At 29.6% G+C, this 21,901-nt stretch overlaps 3 protein-coding genes and 1 long non-coding RNA gene across 6 annotated transcripts in view; all 4 read left to right on the top strand.

Moving 5' to 3' along the window:
- The window catches only part of LOC125819033 (uncharacterized), a 231,012-nt gene extending 216,559 nt beyond the window's left edge, over window positions 1-14,453 (top strand). For 2 of the 3 annotated variants that reach the window (XR_007442424.1, XR_007442425.1), the window contains exons 2-3: window positions 12,984-13,069; window positions 14,002-14,453. This is a non-coding gene — a long non-coding RNA (uncharacterized LOC125819033). Of the gene's footprint in view, window positions 1-12,982; window positions 13,070-14,001 lie in introns of all 3 variants that reach the window. The other variant, XR_007442426.1, reaches the window with a different exon arrangement.
- The window catches only part of LOC125819013 (uncharacterized), a 513,298-nt gene that overhangs the window by 317,942 nt on the left and 173,455 nt on the right, over window positions 1-21,901 (top strand). The gene's annotated exons all lie outside the window — the stretch shown is intronic.
- LOC125818938 (uncharacterized) lies at window positions 8,675-10,210 on the top strand. Its single transcript, XM_049498449.1, has 3 exons — window positions 8,675-8,789; window positions 9,813-9,895; window positions 9,983-10,210. Exons 1-3 carry the CDS (start codon window positions 8,675-8,677, stop codon window positions 10,208-10,210), a joined length of 426 nt encoding a protein of 141 aa, XP_049354406.1.
- LOC125818937 (uncharacterized) lies at window positions 16,052-18,750 on the top strand. The gene is made up of 3 exons (XM_049498448.1): window positions 16,052-16,133; window positions 16,779-16,910; window positions 18,440-18,750. Exons 1-3 carry the CDS (start codon window positions 16,052-16,054, stop codon window positions 18,748-18,750), a joined length of 525 nt encoding a protein of 174 aa, XP_049354405.1.

Here is a 21,901-nt window from a genome sequence, read left to right as displayed (position 1 = left end):
TTTCGTTAAGATTAATTTTGTTTTGATTAAATATTTAGTTAATTAGTGTAGTTATATAATGGTTTATATTTTAAATGAATTAGTTTATGATTAAGTTAATTATTTTTATTTCATCAAGATTAATTTTGTTTTGACTAAATATTTAGTTAATTAGTTTAGTCATATAATGGTTTATATTTTAAATGAATTAGTTTATAATTAAGTTAATTATTTTTATTTCGTTAAGATTAAGAAGTTTGTTAATTAATTAATATTAATTCATCTTATTCAAATTTTAGTCGAATCACCAATTAAACTCAATTTGGCAAACTTGTCAATTTTCATAGGCCATAATTGCAATTCTTGTGACTATTTCCTAATTTGCAAAACCTATCCACATTTTGACCCTATTTTTAGCCAAGAAACGGGCCAAATTCCACTCCATCCTTTAAGCCCACTTAGCAGCCCACCTAAAGAAACCCATTCCAAACAACAACTCAACAATTCCAATTCAATATCCCTTTTTCAGCAGTCCACCAAATAACCTGCGCCCAGCCCAATTTTCAACACCAAACCGACCCCATCCCCCTTTCCCTTCCAAGTTCCAAAGCGTACAGCAGTACGCATACAATTCCAGACGACCCCTGCGTCCATTTTCTTCTTCTTCACGTGAAAATCCCGGCAGATCCGGCGAGAAATTCGCAAAATCGCCCATACCTTGTAGCAGTCGTCCCATCCCCTTTTTCCCGTTTCAGAAATTTCCCATCAATTTTACTGTGGTTTCGAAAATAGCAGAAGGGATTGAAAATTTTGTTTGAATTCTCAATGGTTTTTGCCCCCCAAAACGACTCTTTCTCCTTCTATATATTCCCTCTTTCAATCCCTGTTATTGGAGGATGAAAAAAAAAAGAAGGGGAGATAGAAAAAATAATATAGCAAGGTATAGAGAAATATAAATCTATAAGAGGTGCTCTCGAAACAGAGAAGAGAACCATTTTTTTTTTAATCTGAGCTCCACCCTCTCCATTCGTTGGTTGAGAATTTCCAAGGTTTTAAGTCGCGGATTGGTGGAGGAATCGTTGTTACCTCGCTCGTTTTCGTCTCCGTTCGCTGCACTTTGGAAGGTAACAACTCCTCTTCTCTCATTTCATTTTTATTTCAGTTAATTTGTTCTCTGTTTGTTGTAGTAGTTGCATATCTATATTTGTTTATTTCCGGTTGAACTCCCTTAGTGCTATAATGCATGAATTAGGATGATGTAGTAGCTAGTTTTATGGTGCAATGTCCTCATTTCTCACTGTCTATTGTTGCTTTGGTTTGAGAATGAGAAAACAGTGGAAACTTCATGTAGTTTGCTTCACACCCTTACCCCTCAACTGAAGAAAAGTGTTCTTGTGTGTTTATTTTGAGTAGTATTTTAGCTAGATTAACTAATTTCTTGAAATCGTGATTGTTTCTTTTGTTAAAATTTCCCTTAGAATTGTATCTAAGTGTTAAGGTATGTCTTTTTTTTTTTTTCCAGAATGTGAAATTATTGTTTAAAATAGTAATATGGGTTTGTGTATAATGAGACAGCCTTAACCTCTATGTTTTAATTTGTTACTATCGAAATGTCCTGAAAGCTCTCATTTAAATTCATTGTTCGAAAATCTGATGCTATTTTGAGGATTATGTCATCAGTGATCTAGTTAATCCAAGCATGGCTTTAGGTTCTTATTTTAATATCTTATCCAATTAGGCATATTTGTGAGTGCTGAGTAGACTTAAAAAAAATTATGGCCTTGATGTTTCTTACTGTGAAGGTTCCTTGTTAACACTAGTTTGAATTCGCGTAGTAGATATATCTATCCTCTGTTTTCAATCAACTTGAGTGGTGTATATCTCTTTGGATTTAAACTCATGACGGGATGCTTGTAACTCTACCATTTTAATGTGACGATTTAACTAAGATTACTCTTATTTTCCAAAAAAAAAAATAGCCCTCCCCATCTTTGTCCAAAGTCTAAAAATATCCTTCTGATTTTTTAACTTGTTGTGTAACTTAGTTATTCACTTGAACGTTAATATTCAACAGTGATATGAACATTGTTTTGTATTATGCCATTGTTTAACATATTTGCTTATGTTGCCTAGTTTAGTTATTTAAATGTGGTTATTTTCTTCCTTTGCCTATAATGAGTTAATTGGCTATTGTCTTCAATTTTGATCATTTGATATGACAAACCGGCAACCTTTAAGTCTCCATAGATAAAGCTAGTTTCGTATTGTATGAGGTGATGTTAACTCTTTAATGTATCTTTGGATTGCATCAATTATTGCTTATAAATTTTAGTCATATATACATATATGTGGGCATGTGCTTTGGAAGTTCCATGTGGCTTGATTTTCATTACCTTAGTATAAATTTTATTACCTCCTATTTTGTGTTGAATTTAGTGACCTTTTGGTCTTAATTTGGTCTAACAGTGACTTTAGTAATATTTGCATCTCAAAAAATATTTAAGCCACTTTCATCTTAATTTTAAGTTACGTCTTAATTGTTCCCTTAATTCGTACACTAATTTTTATACTCGCTTTTCGTTGCATATGAAATTCCATTTGAGTTCACTTTGGACTCCACTCTTGCATATCCTTGAGTCGTTTCGAGTCATCCTCATATATTCGGTGAAAAAGAAGCTGGAACAGGCCCCGGAAGTCCAAAAAGCAGGCTGTATACACGTTATACACATTCAATATACACTATATGCAGCTGTATACACTTATATACAGGTCAAAAACGCAAAAATACAGGGCTAAGGTGAAATATAGGTGTTTGGAAGCAAGAGATACATGAAAAGAGCTTATGCATATGCTGATATACACTGATATACACCAGCTGTATACAAAAACGGGATTGGTTTGAAGGCAAAAATTTCAGCGAAATTGGCCCAAAAGGAGGCCCAAATTCAATTTCTCCCTTACTCTTTAATTATTTAATCGTGATTATTTATTATTTGTTGTTTAACTCTAACTTTATAATTTTTAATTAACTTAATTAGATTCCCCAAAAGACGAGTTATTTTCTTTGTGTTGGTTTGCTTTGAATACTTTTTTTGTGTTGAGGTCATTTATTTTATTAATTAAATATTGGTCAAATTTTACATCCTCAATTAAGTTAAATCGTTTGTTCTTGAAAAATGTGTTATTTAACGCTTCTTCACACATTTTGCTCATTCTAAAATTATTTTAAGTTAAAGTATCTTTCTTCAATAAACTTTGAAAAATGGCTTTCTTTTACTTTGTCACTTTTTCTCAAAAAGTTAGTCAAAACTTTGCTTTTATTCTTCAATTAATTAAAAATTATTTTCATGCTTAGATTAACCAATTTGGTTTAAATTATTAGTTTAAAAAATGATTCAAATAAAAACCAATTAATCTAATTTTGTTAATATTTTAATTACTTGTCTTTAATTCAAATGGTTCAATTAAGGTCCCATTTTCAAAAAAGTAAAATAATATAAAATGTTTCATTTATTTAATTATTTCCTACAAGTTAATCAAATATATTGTAAGTTATTGTTTTTCATGCTAAATCTTTATTTTTTCTAAAAATAGTCAAATATATTTTAGTCAAGTCGCAGGTCAACCGCATGTTAGCAGACACTTCGAATGCTTAAACCCTTCTCGAAGTGTAAATTGAACCCCGAACCCTCTTTGGTATTTTCAAATGATTTTTCTGTTTAAATCTTTGAAAATTATAAGTTTTCTTAATTTCTTTAAAAAATTAAGTGGCGACTCATTTCTAAGTATTTTTCTCAAATTGTTTTATACTTAGAACATTTCAAAAAGTGATTTTTCTAAAGGTTAGTAAAATTACGACACAACAGCTATAAATCATTTCATTAATGGTAAAATAAGTATTTTAAAATTAAATTGTTACTTAATATAGAAGTGTGTTATTCTTTCATAGACTGACTCAAAAAGAAAGTGAGTCATATAAATTGGAACATTGAGATTATTATTAAATATAGAAATGTAACTTTTTTTAGTGGACTTAGACCATCTCCAATTTCACTCTATTTTACTCTCAATTCTCTATTTTGCACATTCTCTATATTTGGAGTGCAAAATAGAGAATTGAGTCTCCAATCACCCTCTAAAAAACTCTCTATTCTCTATTTATAGAGAGGTGAATAGTAGTTCCAAATTTGGTCATCCTCTCTATTTTACTTTTTCATTAATTTAATATTATTTCTATTATTTGTAACTAACATATTAATTTTTCATATAAGACTTTTAATTAAATTCCTAATATTCGTAATTCTTTTCAAATGTAATACAACATTTTAAATATATATTATTTAATATATACTACTTTCATCTCGAATTAACAATATTTCAAACAAAAAAATCAATTTCCATCTCTTTAAGAGATAATTTGAGATTATTATTGATTTTCACTATGAAGAATGCACAAAATTTAAATGATAAGATGAATATTTTACTTTACAAATACAATACATGACATAATAAATTTAAATACAAACAATACAATACATAACATAATAATTTTAAAAATCACAACAATAATTATATAATCCCGGTAGGTCGTTTTCAAATTTAACAATATTCGGGAAAAATAGTGTATGATCTAGAAAATTGTTGTGCTTGTGATTGTGGTTGTGCTTGTTTATTTCTTTCTTTCAACTATTTGTAGTTGTTCTTTAAAATTTTAGAATAAAATATAATTTTATATTAAATAAAGAATTTGAAAAGTAATAATTTTATATTACATGAAAATTATACATAGTGATTTTTTTTTTAAAAAAAGAACGGATTTATATTATGAAATAAGAAAATGAAATAGAAATATAAATAATACTCCATATAATATTGAGGAGAAAATACAAAAACTTCTTTTCAGAGAGTAAAATAGAGAATTTGGTTGAAGTTGATTGTCTGAAAAATAAATAATTTTATATTTGGAGAGTAAAATAGAGAATTGAATTGAAGTTGATTGTCTAAACAAATAAAGAACTATGTTTTTAGAGAGTAAAATAGAGTGTAAAATTGAAGATGGCTTCACAATTTTTTTACTGTAACCATGTGGACTGTGGTGTTGTACAATCATTGTTTGTACAAATAATTGAGAAGCATTATTGTACTCACATAGCAAAAGGCATCAACTAGTTACCACGTTTAACTCGTTTAAATGGTGACGGATAAAATAAAAAATAGATATTTATGTGATTATAAATTATTTTATTAATGGTAAAATATAATTTTTAAGTCAAATTGTTAGAAATGTATAATTTGTTCAGACAACCTAAAAAAAAGAAATTAGTAATATAAATTAGAACGAGAAAATAGTAGACTGACAAAGATTTTACCGTAACCATGTGGAATGTGGTGTTGTACTATCACTATCTGCACAAACAATTGAGAAGCATATTGTACTCTCATAGCAAAAGGCATCCACTAGTTACCACTTTTAACTAGCTTAAATAGAAAAGGATAAAAAGTTTTTTTCTTTATCGCAAAACGTCTAAATATAATTTCATCGATTTATTTTGTTAAAAATAAGGATGAGTAGAGATGGCAATGAAGCGTTGCAGGGTGGATTGAGCTTAACCCGCAAAATTATTAATTCGTTCGGCTTCACATTCTGCATAACAATTTTTTTCATTTTCAACCCGCTCCATCCCGTCTCGCATAATTTTTTAAACATTTTCTTTTTTAAATGAAGTTTGATACTAAAAATGAAATTCATAAAATTAAATTCATTTTCTCATTAAGTTGTATTAATTTAATAGATAACGACTTAAAATTTTATTTTATAGAGGTCAATTGTGAAGCATGTTATAAACCATATTAGTTTTGATTGAACCATTTCCATTTACTATGTGAAATATTTTAGTAACTTCAAAGAAATTATCTTATTAAATAACGTTCTATTATTTTTATACAATGTAGAAATAAAATTATGTTTAAATCCACATAAAATCACATAGACCCGCAACCCTCCCGCCCAACATTAGATTTTAGAAAACTCACCTCAACTTACCCCGCCCCACATAAGTTTTTAAAAGACCCACTTCAACTTGTTGCACAAACTTAAAACTCCTCCGCCTCGCATAGCTTTAAACCTGCTCCGTGCCACATTCGCCCCGCCCTATTGCCATTCCTACGGATCAGGTTGCATTTTTTGTTTACTTGCCCAATGACTAGCGCTCAACATTGAATTAAAAAAAAATGTTTTGATTTCATATGGTATTTTATTATTGGTCCAATTTTACACTCTGACTTGTTAAATAAATTTACCCACCCAATTTTTCAACTTACCCTACCCAAATACTAGAGAAGATTGGTGTTGTACCCATCAATATAACTTAATTTAGTCCATTGACATCCTATTTATTTTTTATTTATTTTGTAGGGCTACTTTAAGAAAAAGTTAAAAAGTGGGGTTGGCTTGTGGGGTCAGGACCTTTTTAACACTTTAAAAACTTGGGGATAAAATACAAGTTTTAAAAAATCATTTTCTTTCCAACACTTCAAATATTAAATAAATTTAATCCCTCTAAAAATATATTACAATCCCAATATAATTTTTTTAATATATTGGGTTATCAGAAAACCATTTTTTCGATTAAACCTCACAACTTTGTTCTCTAATGTGGCTTTTGATCTTTCATATACCAACTTTATCGATATCATAATAAACACATTTCTCCAAGAATCAACCTTTTCAGTTTTCTATTCTTGAAACCATAAACAAACGTAAGTTCCCATAATAGTTCCTGAAGATTTCAAACGAAGTGAATCGGGTCTATTTTGTTCAATCTTCTTCCCCAAGTTCAGTTGAATCTTGTTCAATCTTCTTCCTCTCAGGTAAGTTTAATCGTATTTTCAGTAACTTTTAGTCCTATTTGATTTATTATTTAATTGCAGTAGTGTAGTGAAGTTTAGATTTTTGCTTAAACTTTTAAAAATCTGACCCTTTTTAGTTTATGTTTCTGATTCGGCATCGTTAATGTCGTTTTGGTTTGAATAATGCATATAAATTTTTTAAAAATTTTATATTAGCGATTTGAAAACGTTTACTGTATTTTGATCGATTTTAAAGTTTTATATTTGTGATTTTACTGTTGATTTTTGTTTGAACTGCTACTTCTTTTGCATGTATTTTTAATGTAAGCTTTGATTGTGCTAATAGACTAGTGATCGATATTTTGATATAACAAATTTATTTTTGCTTGTCTATAGTATAGTATGACTAAAACTAGAGGCGGCATCATTAAGCGATCTAGTCCTAATTCTTCTAAAAATAAGAAAAGAAAGGCTGAAGAAGTTTCAAAAGCTTCAAAAAGAAAAAAATTGTTGTGGAAGAACATGAGTCAAACTCTGATTCTGATACAATGGCCGAGATTGACAATTACCAGGACAGTAGTGCCCAGTCTAGTGATAATGCTGAATCTAGTAATGATAAAAGTGACAGTGAAGATGAGAGTTGTAAAGATACCCAAACAGGTGATGAGGATGAAGATCCCCTGTCTTTGTCAATTTGTGCAAGAGACATTTCTAGTAAGTCGTATGATTTAAAGACATGGATAGATGAGATAGGATCGTTTCCAGCAAAAATTTCTGTTAGAGCAAGAATGGCTAGCTGTTTATCGTGATTTAATAAATCTTCTAGTTCAAGAAAAAATTTATGAAGATTTTAAAGGTACTTGTTTTGGACACTTGAGGCATATTCCATAACATTTCAAGTTCAATGGACATATGGTCCATTATATGTTGTTGCGACGTGTGAAAAGTGACAAAAAATTATATGAAATTTGGTTCTGTGTGAATGATAAGCCTACTTATTTTAGCTTAAGAGAATTTGCATTAATTATGGGACTGGATTGCTCGACATATCCCCGTGATGCAAAATTGAAGAAAGTTATTCAAAAGGGAGAGAAATTTTACTACAAGGTGACTAAGAATAAGAACATTACTGCTACAAAGTTGATGCGTTTGATCAAGGGTTCCAAGTTGAACAAGGAGCAGAAGTTGAAGTGCTCTTTGGTTTTGTTCATCCACACGATGTTGTTTGCCCATGATCGATCTAAAATTGTGGATTCAATCCACATTAAGATGGTGGATGATTTAGATTTCTTCAATAACTATCCGTGGGGAAAGAGAGTTTTAATTAACATTGACGTCTCTGAAGAATAAAATCAATTTGAAGAAGCAGAGTGAGTGTTTAACGAAAGAGGAAATGCATCGTATGCTATGTATGGCTTTCCCTGGGCATTTCTGGTACTTCTTATAAATTATGTAGTTGATTTATGATAAATTCTTATATATTTGTGTAGTATTTTATAGCCTCTGTTTATTTATTTGTTCTTCTATTAATTTCAAGTTTGGATATATGAGGCTCTTCCTCATCTTGAAAAGTATGCCAAGAAGTCCTTAGATTCTCCTTTGCTCATTCCCCATTTACTTAGATGGCACACCGCAAAAAATGATTATATTAGCGAAGGTGATTCATTTAAGTACAAAGAAAAAAGTACAAAGGTACAAAGTTATTTATTATTGTTTAGCATTATTTATAAATTGGTGAATGTCATGTAATATTTGTATATATTATTTTTCGTAGATTGTGCACCCATACCTCACACCTACAGTCCGTGAGACAAAAAAGAATTACTTGGCAACATTAAAACCATATATGGATGAAGTGAAGGATACATTCTTCAATGCCTTAAAGGCAAATTTGAAAGGTGTGACTGTCCTTACTTCAATAATAGAGAATGTGGAGGATGGGTATTTAAGTGATCACGATCGTAATTAGGGGTGTTCACGGTTTGGATAAAAACCGATCCAAACCGAAAAACCGAACCAAACCGATAAAATAAAACCGATTTTATTTGGGTTTGGTTTGGTTTGGTTTCAGATTTTTGAAAACCGATAGTATTTGGTTTGATTATGGTTTTATTCGAAAAAACCGAAGAAATAACCGAACCGATAAATTATATACATATATTTTATTAATATAAATACTTAATATATTATTTTTATAAACAACTTTAAAGATCTTATATATATTTTCATTAAAATTTCTATACAATTTACTTATTGAAAGCTAAAATTCCCAAGATGAAAACATTTATCTTATTGATTTCATGTATATGAGTGTCTATGATAATTTTTTGTGGGACTGCAAATGTTATTGTCTCTTCCTTCTAAGCCAATATAGTGAATTTTAAAGGTTTATTGTTTACTAAATTTAGTGATTGAAAGTTCAGTAGTTAAGTCATTCTAACTATTTTTCGTTTTGAATGGATTGTTGTCACTTTTTTCACATTTTGAATGAATTGTTTCTTTTATTTTTGTGTATGGTTAATAACCGAACCAAACCAAACCGAAACCGATAACCACCAAACCGATGAATGTATATTATATTTGGTTTGGTTTGGTTTTGATCATTTTAAAACCGATTAAGTTGGTTTGGTTTTGATTTTGACCAATAACCGATCCAAACCGACCGGTGAACACCCCTAATCATAATCAACCTTGTGAGAATTCTGTACCAAGTACTTCTAAAGATGAAAATATGTGTGAGCGTGTTTTATCCCTCGAGAAATCAATGGTGGAAATTGTTGCTTATGTATGAGAGTAGAAATTGAGAAGAATTGAAAAGAACAAGAAAAAGAAAGGAAGATAAATTTATATATTATTTATGTAAAATAATTTATTTGTATTAATGCTTAGTCACTGATCTTGCAGTAGATGATGCCAACTTTTCAGCACCAACAGTTGATGACGAGATTCTTCCATTAGCTATAGTCGATTATATCTTGCTGCAGTTGATGAATACTTTGCTGAAGAAGTTGATGAAGTTGTAGAAAAGATGAAGGAAGAGGAGATGAAAGAAGAAGAGAAAGAACAAGTTGATGAGAAGATGATAGAAAAAAAGAAGAAGAGAAGCTGGAGGAGAATGATGAAAAAAAAATAAGAGGAGAAGCTAGAAGAAAAGAAAGAAGAAGAAAGTGAAGACAAGAAGCTGGAAGAGAAGAAAAATGAAGAAACTGAAGCAAGTGGAGAAGAAGAGAAAGAACAACAAGAGGAGAAGATAACAGAGAATGAAGAAAAGGAAAAATTGGAAGAAGAAGGCTTGGCCACTGATGTGGCAGAAGTGGAAAAAGAAGTTGACGTGATGGGTATTGTGATGGAGCTTAATGGTGAGGTTGGTGGCGATGAGTAAGATATTTGTGGTTATTGATGTTTTAAGAGAGTTTTTGAAATAATTGATTTTTGAAGACAATTGATTCATGTGATAGTTGGGATTTTCCTAGTTTTGAAGACAATTGCTTTTTGAGATAGTTAATTTTTTAAGACAATTAGTTTTTGAAATAGTTGGTTTTTAAGAACATGGTTAAAGTGGTTTGTTGTTTTGCTGTTTTTGACGAGAAAAATGTACATCTGATAGTTTAACATGTAATGATTTTTAGATTTTTTATTAATCTATCTTTTAATAGTATGTGATTTTTGCTATCACTGTTGATCTATTTAGTAGTCAATTACCGCCATTAAAATTGTATGTCTAATACTATAGATTGCTGTCACTGTTGAACTATAACATTATCGATCAAAAATAAAAGAGATAAGAGTGCAATAAATAGAGAAATACTTTATTTACTCAGCACTACATTCCTGTTACACATTTGTTACACATGATTTTCAAAAAGCAAACACCAAAAATAAACCACACAATATAGTTTTTAGGCATTTTTCTTTTTCTTCTGCCAAAATCAACCTTTCTTTTAGTTTATCTCTATCTATTTCAACATCTTTTAGCAACACTTTCAAGTGATTCCTCTGCTCTTCGGCTTCTTTTAAGAAAGTCATTAGCAGATCCCTATTTTCTTCGAATTTCCATAGCTTTTTTAATATTTCAAATTTGGCGCGCAACGCCTTGAAAATTCGATGGGCTACTCGTTGATGATTCATTTTCAAGCCACCTAAAAAAAGAGCATATTCCAACTGCACAATTAAAGAATTATTGATCTGAATTTGTATCGGTGTGTGACGTCCTCAATGTAGTTGGATTACCACAATGGCAATTGTAAGACTTTTTTTGCATTGGATGTTTGAGATGCTTGAGACATACTCCCTCCGTCCCTATTTACTTGTCCATATTTCCTTTTTTGGTTGTCCCTATTTAGTTGTCCATTTTGACAAATCAAGAAAGGACAATAAATTTTTTCCTATTATACCCTTATTTACACTTCTTGAAAATTGTAAAAGTGTATGTTGTTTCCCTCCAATTTATTTTACTTGAATTCAAATAAGTGGTTGTAATTTTGAAGTGAAAAGTTGTCATAAGGGTAAAATTGTAACTTCACTGTGCTAATCATTGTTGCCTTAATCTGTGTGTCATTTCTAAAGTGGACAACTAAAAATGGACGGAGGGAGTAGTAAAAATAGAGTTGTTTGAGTTGTTTATGAGGGTTTAAGTTGTTTATGAGGGATTGCCTTCCTTTTATACAAAAAAATAATCAAATGTTACCATTGAAAAGTAGTATTTGAACTTTTATTACCATTGTAAATTTTGTATATCGAAATGTTTACTGGTTATCAAAATATATAAACCCCTTATACAATCGATGCATCTCTATGTGTGTGGTGTATGTATGATCAATGAGATTTACACTCTGACATTAGTAAGGTATATTCAGATTTATATCTATGTTAAAGTATTGTCGATACTGCATCTACTAGAATATGACACTTATATATAGACCAAAACTAGTAGAATTTAAAAAAGACAATAATTAATTACTAATAAATTATATTTTTGAAATTTATCCAATTAAATAAGTTTAAACAAATCATATGATCGTGTAAGAGTCCACATAAATTGGGTGTGGTGATTAGAGATGTATGAGGAAGAGTTGTGGTTATACAATCAGTTACATCCTTAGAACAATGTTTGAGAATGCATATGTTGTAAGGATGTCACTTTAGTAACAATTGAACTAAAGTCATTATATTTAAAGTCATTAAAATCTTTTGTGGCATTTATATAGAGTAATGTTAATTATAAATACAAATTTATCATAAAATCCTGTAATTGTAGTGCATAACGAAAGATTATGTAATATTTTACTCTGTTGATATTAAAATCCTCATGTGTTGTAGTTGTAGACTTGAAGAGGGGGTAGGGTTATTTTATTTGTTGGTTGGAACTTTATTAATGCATTGCCCATGTGAAATGATTATTTACTTTATTTGTTGGCACTCTAATAGTGATTTTTCACCAAACATTAAACCCTACTTCCATTTTTCATATTCCTTATTCTCACACCACTACCACAACTCTACATGTATCTAAACACTGAAAATCATATTTTTAAGCATTGATAACATTATATTTCAAATAAGTTTTATTTCTATATCAGACTAACATTTTTTTAATTTTGGGTGGGGAAGGGGGAGTGGTGGTGGTGGTTTATATATCATTTCTCAGCCGTTTTTAGACTTGAATAGAATATAAAAATTTATGATAAAAAGTATTTTTTAACTGTCTAAATAGTAAATAGTAATTAAGACAAATAAATTGAACTAAATGAAGTATATGAATTTGACTTAGATTAGACATACATGAATTTGTTTTGTTTCTAATATCAATCTGAAAGATGGATATTCTAATTTCAAAATGACAATAAAATATGTTAGAAATAGTATAGTCAACCAAAGTTTTTTTTTCACCTAGAATAAATAGGAGATTTTAATTAATTTATTTTTTTACCAAAAAAAATACAATTTATAAAAAGGCATCTTCATGCCTTTATTGATCAAGTGGCCCAGTGGAATATGTATAATCATGTGCACGCCATCTGATTATTTTTATAAATGCTAACCACATGGTCCTCTACTGTATTTTATTTTATTTTATTTTTTAAAAAAGTATTTAAATTTTATAAACTAAACATCTAATATAAAGCTCAATTGAGCCTTGTGCAAAAGCTACCTAAAAGAAAAAAAATGGCTGAAGATATGAAGAATGAAATTCAAGATCTGTTGACTAAGCCTATTACTCCAAGTGAAGAACCTGCTAAAGGTATGTAACAATAAAAATCTATATATTTTGTATATATAAATGTTAAGCACTATATTGTTTCTTGATTTTCATGATTCATATAATCATATTACCACAGATCAATGGGTGTTATTGTATGAATGAAAATTTTCTATTCTATTAAATCAGAGATCTTGTCGTGTTCAAAATTAAATAATTTTGCAAAAATAGCATCAAATGTTGACTTTTTAACCTTGTTTTTTAAAAAATAGTCATTGTTTTGAAGTTTCAAATTCGACGAGTAAAATCTAATGATAACTAGAGTTTCACTCGTAGAAATTGAAATTTCAGAACTTTTATTTGGCTATTTATTAAATTACAACAATTGAAAAATGGTTATTAGTCACTTTTTGGGCGAAAAAAAAAACCTTTGTAGGTAGCCCTTGTTCCTTAAGTGAACCCTCTAGGCTCTAAGACACAATTTGGACTAATCATACAATTTTGAGTCCCAATTTTTATTTTTATTTTTAAAAAACAAAACGCATCAAATGCCACTTTTTCAACCTTGTATTTTTTTTAAAAATAATAATAATTGTTTTAGAATTTCAATTTCTATGATGTTTCTTGATTTTCTTGATTCATATTACCGCAGATCGATGGATGTTGTTGGATCAATGAAATTTTTCTATTCTAATAAATCAGAGGTCAAGGTTTTTGAGAAATTGCCCTTGTCCTGGAGTTTAAATTTCCACATATAAAATTTATGATAGTATCCTGAAATTTCACATGTCAAATTTGAAACTCCAGAATTTTGATCAAAAATAAAATTCATATAACTCATTTTTCTTAAACTAACCCTCTAACATACAAATTTGAACTCTAACCAAACCAGTAAATTCTGAATATCAGATATTTTTTTTAAAAAAAATCGCAAAATAATGTGAAAATAAATATATGTTATCATTTTTTGCCAGAATCATCAGAAAAAGAACAAGGACAAGGGCTAGTAGTTACAAATGATGAACAAGATGAAGCAAAAGAAGTAGAAGATGAGAAGTTGGTGCACGTAGTTGAAAGAGCAAAACAGCCAACACCTCCTGGCAAACGACCTGGCCCTACTATTGGTTGAAATAATATAATTATAAATACAACTTTTGAAAATTCTAACCGTCTCTGTCCTTACAGTTAAGTGGTTGAATTTTCTTACTTATACGATAAGATGCTTACTTAGTATTGAAATCGACTTGGCAGAAAGTACTATTGTTGTTCATGTCTTGGTTCCTTTTTAATTTTCTTTGTGTGTTATTTTATTTTCACTTTTAGTTTACTTTATCAATATGATGTGGAAAAATGTGTAATAATACAACTTGTGTGTTGGCTTAGATCGAAAGGAAGGGCCCGACTTTGCTTTTCGGTCAGTTTTAAAGGTCGGTTTGGATGAGCGTGGTGTGATTATTTGACAGATTTAAAATTTAAAATTTTATGTTTGTTATATGTATATTTATTCTGTTTCATATTATTCAATAATAATACTAAATTAAAATTTAAAAATTATCTGTCCATTTTAAAAATTTGAGACAAATTTATTATTTTCTTTCAATATTATTCTTATCATTAATTAACTTCATAAGTACATCAAACCTCTAATGAATACTTTCTCAGAGGAATTAAGTACCGTTAAATTAATATTGGTCAAATAAAATAAAGGGTAAAGAGTCAAATATGACCCTAAACTATTCGAAGAGGTTTGGATATACCCTTCGTTTAAAGTTTGACTCACTCGTGTCTTCGCCGTCCAACTTTTCGTCTGGATATGCTCTTCTGGGCGTTAGTTGGCCTGCTGGATATGTCCAGCTCATTTTCCATTTCTTTAAATGTCACATGGAATTGTCATGTCATTTTGACTTTACCACATGACATTTATATGAAAATGAAAAGGGATCAATTATGTTCCTAAAAAATTCGAAACCATAAACACCTAATCCGACCCATAAATCAACCCCCCTTTTAAATAAACTACCCGACCCGTTTTCAACAATTTTGTTTAAATTTTTATTTTTTTGGGTAAATCCCGAAAATGAGTAATTGATTAATAAAAAATAGGAAAAATATGAAAAAACTATAAAAATTAACGCCAAAAATTCACAAATAAATATTGTAACCTTAAATTCAACAATTTCAATTTTAAAATTTTTATTTTTTTTCGGTAAATCCCGAAAATGAGTAATTGATTAATAAAAAATATGAAAAAACAATTATAATTTAGCCATGTTATTAATTAAATAACTTTTAAAAATTAAAAAGTTCTAATATGCCATTGAATTTTGAAAAAAAAAGTTTATCTATGTCATTCATCAAAAGTTTAATTCTTCTATGTCATTTCACTTAACAAATAATTGACATAAATAAGTCTTTTTCTCAAATAAAAGCCAGCTTTTAACAAATGATATAAATAAACTCTTTTTCAAAATTCGATGGACAAAGATAATAGACTGGGCCACATGTCATCTTTCCATTCATGTCTTACTAAACATTGTCGTTATTATATATTAGTTGTTGACTTAAAATAGCTTTAAAATACTCTCTTTATATAATGTGTGATCTTACAAGAATCCATTTTGGATCAAACCAACATAATTTTCCCCAAAATACCTCACATTATTAAAAGTATACACATACTACAATACATCAAACATCACATGAATAATTTTCAATTGAATTGGAAAGAAGTTAAGATAATTGATTAGGTAGGGCAACTCCATTTCCAATTTTAAAAAAATCAACATAGTTCTAACTATAAATCTTATTGGAAAGAAATACATCAATTATTATGTGAATATTATAGAAACAAGTAGCATCTACCACGTCTCGAAATTAATAATTTAATTTCTCACATGGGTCTCAAGGTCTACTTTAATAAAATGTAATTATTGAACCCTCCAACATTTAATTTCCCAATAAATTAAAACTCATTTCCATCCATTGCAACTTGGAAAAAAATAACTAGAAATTAAAGAAAGAAAGATGGCCAATTTCTTCCAAGATGCAAAGATCAAGATTCAAGATCTCTTCATATACATTGTTTCTTGTGGAAAATCTTCTAATGGTAAGACTTGAAGAATAATTGTCTTTAATGTCTAGAAAAAAAACCCTCTTAATTTTCATTATAGAAACACTATTCTCTTGAAGTTATCCATCTCATCTAAATCTAAAAGTTTAAGCGGGTAGAAAGAACACATTAACTTTTATAACTTAAATATGCCTTTAATGCATCCCTTTGCGACTTGCGAAACCCTGATTTTTTTCAAGAGCCAATTGGTGCTTGGCGATGAGCTCAAACTTATGGTGTCTATATCTAATACTATAATATCATGTTAAAATGTGTGACCATTTCATCAGTTAATTATGTCTTCTTATGTTATTTCTTCTTTTTATATAATTGTGTGCACTCACTATCAAAGCGCTGTCGCACCTCTACTATTTTCGGCGTAACGAGGTTTTAGTCTTTACGAGGGCACCCCCTAGCCAGATTCAATCCCAAGGGTCAATCAAGCCTTTGAAACTAGTGAAAATAGTCGTCACAGTTTGAGTTCCTGCTTTCAACGAGACTTTCTTAACTCGTGAAGTTTTTCACAACATCATCTAAAAATTTAAATTATTAAAAGATGATAAACTTTCAATTTACTTAATTACGTCTTTGATATTGAATTATTTCTTGAAATCATAATTTGAATGTGTTCAATTTTTTCAGAACTATCAAGAAATGACCAAGGAACAGCAAGAGATGTACCATTAGGAGATAAGTTGGGGCTACAAATACATTTACCAGAAGAAGACCAAGTTGGTCTAGCAACAATTATAACACCAATAAGATTTTCTAAAGGTAAGAGTTGAAGCATGTCTTACATATATGTCTAAAAAATTTCACTCATTTTTTCTTGTATCATTTTTTTAATTATAGAGACACTATTGAGTTGTTTTGTGTTATTGACATGATCAATCTCATCGAAAAGTTTCAACATTTATATTATTAAAAAGAAGTTTATTTTATCCAATTTTCGAAGTATAATATTTTAATGAAAATGGTTCAGTTGGACCCCTTTACACCCCTCTGTGTCTGTCCTTGCCTCTTATATTCACTTTGAAATCATATTGAAGTGTGTGGTCATTCATATTGGAAAACTATTAGAAATCACGGAAGTCTCGTAGCTTGAGGCGTGCCTATGGCACTGTCCTTGAGGATATTTCACCGGCTAAGGTGTATCCCCCAAGATTTAACAAGCTCTTCTAGTACTAAAACTAAGAGCCAGAATCTAACAAAGAATATAAGAAATCGAGCAAATAAATTAGGAAGAAAAGTTTTTTAATATAATCTTTCTTATTCCTTTTTACACATAAACGTACTATATATAGATATATAAGTATATGGTAAATACCATACCATCAGCCATGTGCACAACTAATAAAAAGTAACTGTCAATATGCCATAAAGGCTTATAACATACTACCAAATATATATAGCCGTGCATACTATACATTAAAACAAAATTATTGTCATAAAGTCTATCAAATACCACCAAATATTCTATAGGATTTTTGTAACTCCCAAATCAAATAGTAATTGATTAATGCCATAAAGGCAATTAACCACTGCCATATTAAGAAAATCAAAACGTTGCTACACAATTAAAATCCTTAATATATAATATTAGTAAGCTAAAGTAATTAAGGTAATAGTATGTAATAAATAATTTCAAATAATATTCTTATACTTTTTAAGATAATAAAGATATTTTATCAACAATTCATTTGTTTTGTATTTTGATTTCTAATTATGTCATATTTATCGGGTTTAAGTAAGGTGTGAATTGAAAAATAAGAATTGAGAAATGTGGGTTTGGATACTACTTGTGATTTATATAATTTGTACAATTCCTCTCATTCACTAAATTGAAAAACTCTGCATTTTTGCCCCCAAGAACATAGGCTTGATTGAACTTCTTTAAATCTTTTTATTGCATTATTTGTCTCTTTCACAACATCATCTAAAAGTTTGAATGGTTAATAATAAGACATTTTCTATTTACTTAATACTTAATTAAATCTTCAACATAACATTTTCTTGAAAAAAATTGGATATATATATATGTGTGTGTGTGTTCAATTTTCTCATTGAATGAGGTGAAATACAATCTTTGTTTCTGCCCTAACAATGTAGGCATGGCTAAACTTCTTTAAATGTTATTTTGCATACTTTATTCCTCTTGTTTTCCTAGTTAGCCTACAACCTTTCACAATATCATCTAAAATTCGAACTATTTAAAATAACTTACTTCTATTTATTTAATTACGTCTTCAACACAATATTTTCTTGAAATAATTTTAATATATATGTTTATTCAATTTTGCCAGAACCACCAAGAAATGACCAAGAACCAACAAGAGATCATGTACTAGAAGATGACTTGGGGATAATAACAGTATTCCCATCAGGTGAAAAACAACCAATAAATAATGCAGAAAATCAATTAGAAGAAGAAAATATTATTGCTCAACAAGACCAAGAACTTGATAAATCTAAAGGAAATTCACAAGAACAAAAAGAGATTGATGATGATGAGGATTTTGAACCTCTACCAAAAGGGTTTATAATACCTGAAGAAAGAGCAAATTTTTCAACACCTCCAGGAAAAAGATCAGCTCCTAGACCTAAGACTGGTTGAAGTTAATTAATTAATGAAATTCCAATGTTGTGATTAGTTTTTTTGAAAAAAAAAAGAGCTATTTTCTTGGTTCTTTTGTTTGTAAATCTTGATCATCTTTAATGATGTACTTGTTAATCTGTTCTAAAAATAACTTAATGTTAATAATTTTATCACTTTAATTTCTTGAATTTTAATCTTGGTCAATCATACCTCCTCAGAAGTTCTTTATTTTCTCCTTTTACTACTAAAAATATGTTGAAAATCGATAGATGATCTAATTTTTGGTTTTTACTAGAATCGACATAAAATGGACAAGCTTAATAATGTCGGTTTAGGGTGTGTTTGGTATGAAGGAAAATATTTTCCTAGAAAACAAGTAGATTTTTGACTTATTTTCTCATGTTTGGTTGGTGAGTAGAAAATATTTTTCGGAAAAGATTTTTAGTGTTTGATTTATGAATGAAAAATGTTTTTGAGAAATATCTTTTATTTTTACTAGAGTAGAAAATAATTTTTGAAATTGAAAATATTTTTTTAAAACAAACTTGAATTTTTTTGGGGGGTGAGGGGGGGTTGGTAGGGGGGAGGCTCGAGGGTAGGGGTCAAAAAATGAAATTTTGAAGTTGAAAATATTTTTTAAAAAAACAAACTTAAATTTTTTTTTGGGGGGTGGAGGGGGGCTGGTAGGGGTGGGTGGGTGGGTGGGAGTCGAGGGTAGGGGTGAAAAAATGAAATTTTTGAAGTTGAAAATATATTTTAAAAACAAACTTAAATTTCTTTTTTTTGGGGGGGGGGGGGGGGGTTGAGAGTAGGGGTGAAAAAATAAAATTTTGAAGTTGAAAATATTTTTTGAAAACAAACTCAATTTTTTTTTTGAGGGGTGGGGGGGCTGGTAGGGTGGGTGGGTGAGTGGGGGATTGAGGGTAGGGGTGAAAAAAATGAAATTTTGAAGTTAAAAATATTTTTTAAAAACAAACTTAAAATTTGTTTGGGGTGGCTGGTAGGGGGTGGGTGGGGGTCGATGGTAGGGGTGAAAAAATGAAATTTCGAAGTTGAAAATATTTTTTGAAAACAAACTCAATTTTTTTTGGGGGTGAGGGGCTGGTAGGTGGGGTGGCCGGGGGGTGGGGGTAGGGGGTGAGGATGGGGTAAAAAAATTTGAAGTTAAGACCACTTTTTTAAAACAAACTTTAAAATTATTTTTTTGGGGGTGGGGGTGGGGGTGGTTGGGGGGTTGGTTTGAGAATAGGGAAAAAATAAATTGATTTTTTCAATAAAAAAAATTATAATTTGAAGTTGAAAGAGAGTTTTGGAAAATGTTTTCCTTAAGTTTTGAATGGAAGTCATTTTCCTTAAATTTGAGAAAAATGAGTTGATTTGAAAAATATTTTCCAAAACATTTTTACCCAACCAAACATGAGAAAATTGGAAAACATTTTTCGAAAAATATTTCCCTTCATACCAAACACACCCTTAGTGTAGATTAAATTTAGTGAAACGATAGACTTCGTCAATTATAATCGAGAGACGTTTGTCGGTTCACTTTAATTTGTTCAGTTTTTATTTAAAAGTTGTTTTTTATTTTAAAGCACCTCAAATTGGTTTTCAAATCCTTTAGTCATTCACCTGGGTGTGTTCTATGGATAACATTTTTCATAAAAAAAAATTTTAGTTTTTCGTGTTTGGTTGATCAAAATTTTTGAAAAATATATCCTCTATGAATCACAAATTTCTTAAATATGAGGAAAATGATTTTCCTAGAGGATAGGGAAAACAAATCTCATAAGCAATATTCTGCATTGAACAGTCCTCTCCACCATCCAACACACCTCATATTCACCTCTGTCTCAATAAAAAATTATTAAAAAATCAGTTTTTTTTGGGGGGGGGAGGGTAATAGTACCTTAGTTTAGTTAAGGTGTATCTTTGAGATTTCGTTCATACTCTAGGGGGTACTTGTGCCTTATCTCATTAAAATAAATAACTTCAGGTACCCTTTTAATGGATAAAATATGTCATATATATAAGATAATAGTAAACTCATCTTTGATTTTCATTTAGATAACGATAACAAAATTATAATAAAATGATCTTTTTTTTAATTTGAAGTAGGATAAACATTTCCTAACAAAAAAATATTATTAGGAAAAGAATGTGTTTAAAAAGGAAATAAATAAGGACAAATTACTTAACTACACTCTTTTACTTACTTTAATATCCATTTATCCCTACTTATTTCAAAAATTTCAAAAATCCCTTATTTACCTATGTTTCCCGCATGTATCCTGTGCACAACGCTATGTATCCCGCTATGTGAAATGTATCAAACGGTATGTATCCCATGCACAACAATATGTATCCCGTGCACAATGCTATGTATCCCGCTATGTGGAATGTATCAAACCTAATGTATCCCGTGCACAACGCTATGTATCCCGCTATGTGGAATGTATCAAACCTAATGTATCCCGTGTACAACGCTATGTGTCCCGCAAACATCATTTTTAAGAGATTTTTGGTAAATAGAAAACTAGAAGGGATAAGATGTTATTTAGTACTTATAACATGTGGTTCCTATAATTTATACAATAAATAATATGTTTATTTGAAAAAGGACATTTTTAACCCATTAAGTAATAATGACATTTTTGGACCAAAGTATTGACAGTAAGAATATTTTTTAACCAAACTATATACAAAGGACATTTTTGTTTATTTCACATAGTTTAAAGACATTTTTGACCCATCCTTATCTAAATTAAAGTACATTATGGTATACAGTGGCGGAACCAACATATTTAGGGAGTTCTTCCGAACCTCTTTCGTACTATTTATACATGGTTAAAATTATTTTTTTAGGTATGTATAACAGATGTCAAACTCCCTTCCACTAATTCGTGTGTTTACTTCTCAGATTTTGAATCCTCTTATTAAAAATTCTGACTCTACCACTAAATTGGTACTAAATTGGTATATACATCCTTAAGATTTCTTCAACACTCTAGATCATAATTTTGTATAAGTGTTCATTAATGTGAGACAAAAAATTATGTAGTATGTAAGTGTATACATAATGATCATATTCCCAAATATTTCCCAGTTAAATAAAAACGAAAATATTGAACAGAATTAATGTTCTCGAATTCATTTGTTATTTGGCAAAATTGGT

This window comes from Solanum verrucosum, unplaced genomic scaffold (genome assembly GCF_900185275.1).
Source record: "Solanum verrucosum unplaced genomic scaffold, falcon-dt-bn FXZP01000252.1, whole genome shotgun sequence".
Classification (NCBI taxonomy): Eukaryota; Viridiplantae; Streptophyta; class Magnoliopsida; order Solanales; family Solanaceae; genus Solanum; species Solanum verrucosum.
The sequence above is the reverse complement of the archived record's forward strand: the minus strand, read 5'-3'. Positions and strand labels throughout refer to the sequence as shown.

Bases quoted from the DNA above. Each gene is read 5' to 3' on its own strand.
- LOC125818937 (XM_049498448.1), top strand. From the start codon at position 16,052: ATGGCCAATTTCTTCCAAGATGCAAAGATCAAGATTCAAGATCTCTTC. The intron at 16,134-16,778 runs GTAAGACTTGAA...CAATTTTTTCAG, and splicing joins TTGTGGAAAATCTTCTAATG to AACTATCAAGAAATGACCAA. The intron at 16,911-18,439 runs GTAAGAGTTGAA...CAATTTTGCCAG, and splicing joins ACCAATAAGATTTTCTAAAG to AACCACCAAGAAATGACCAA.
- LOC125818938 (XM_049498449.1), top strand. From the start codon at position 8,675: ATGGATGAAGTGAAGGATACATTCTTCAATGCCTTAAAGGCAAATTTG. The intron at 8,790-9,812 runs GTAATTAGGGGT...ATCTTGCTGCAG, and splicing joins GTATTTAAGTGATCACGATC to TTGATGAATACTTTGCTGAA. The intron at 9,896-9,982 runs GTTGATGAGAAG...CTAGAAGAAAAG, and splicing joins AAGAAGAAGAGAAAGAACAA to AAAGAAGAAGAAAGTGAAGA.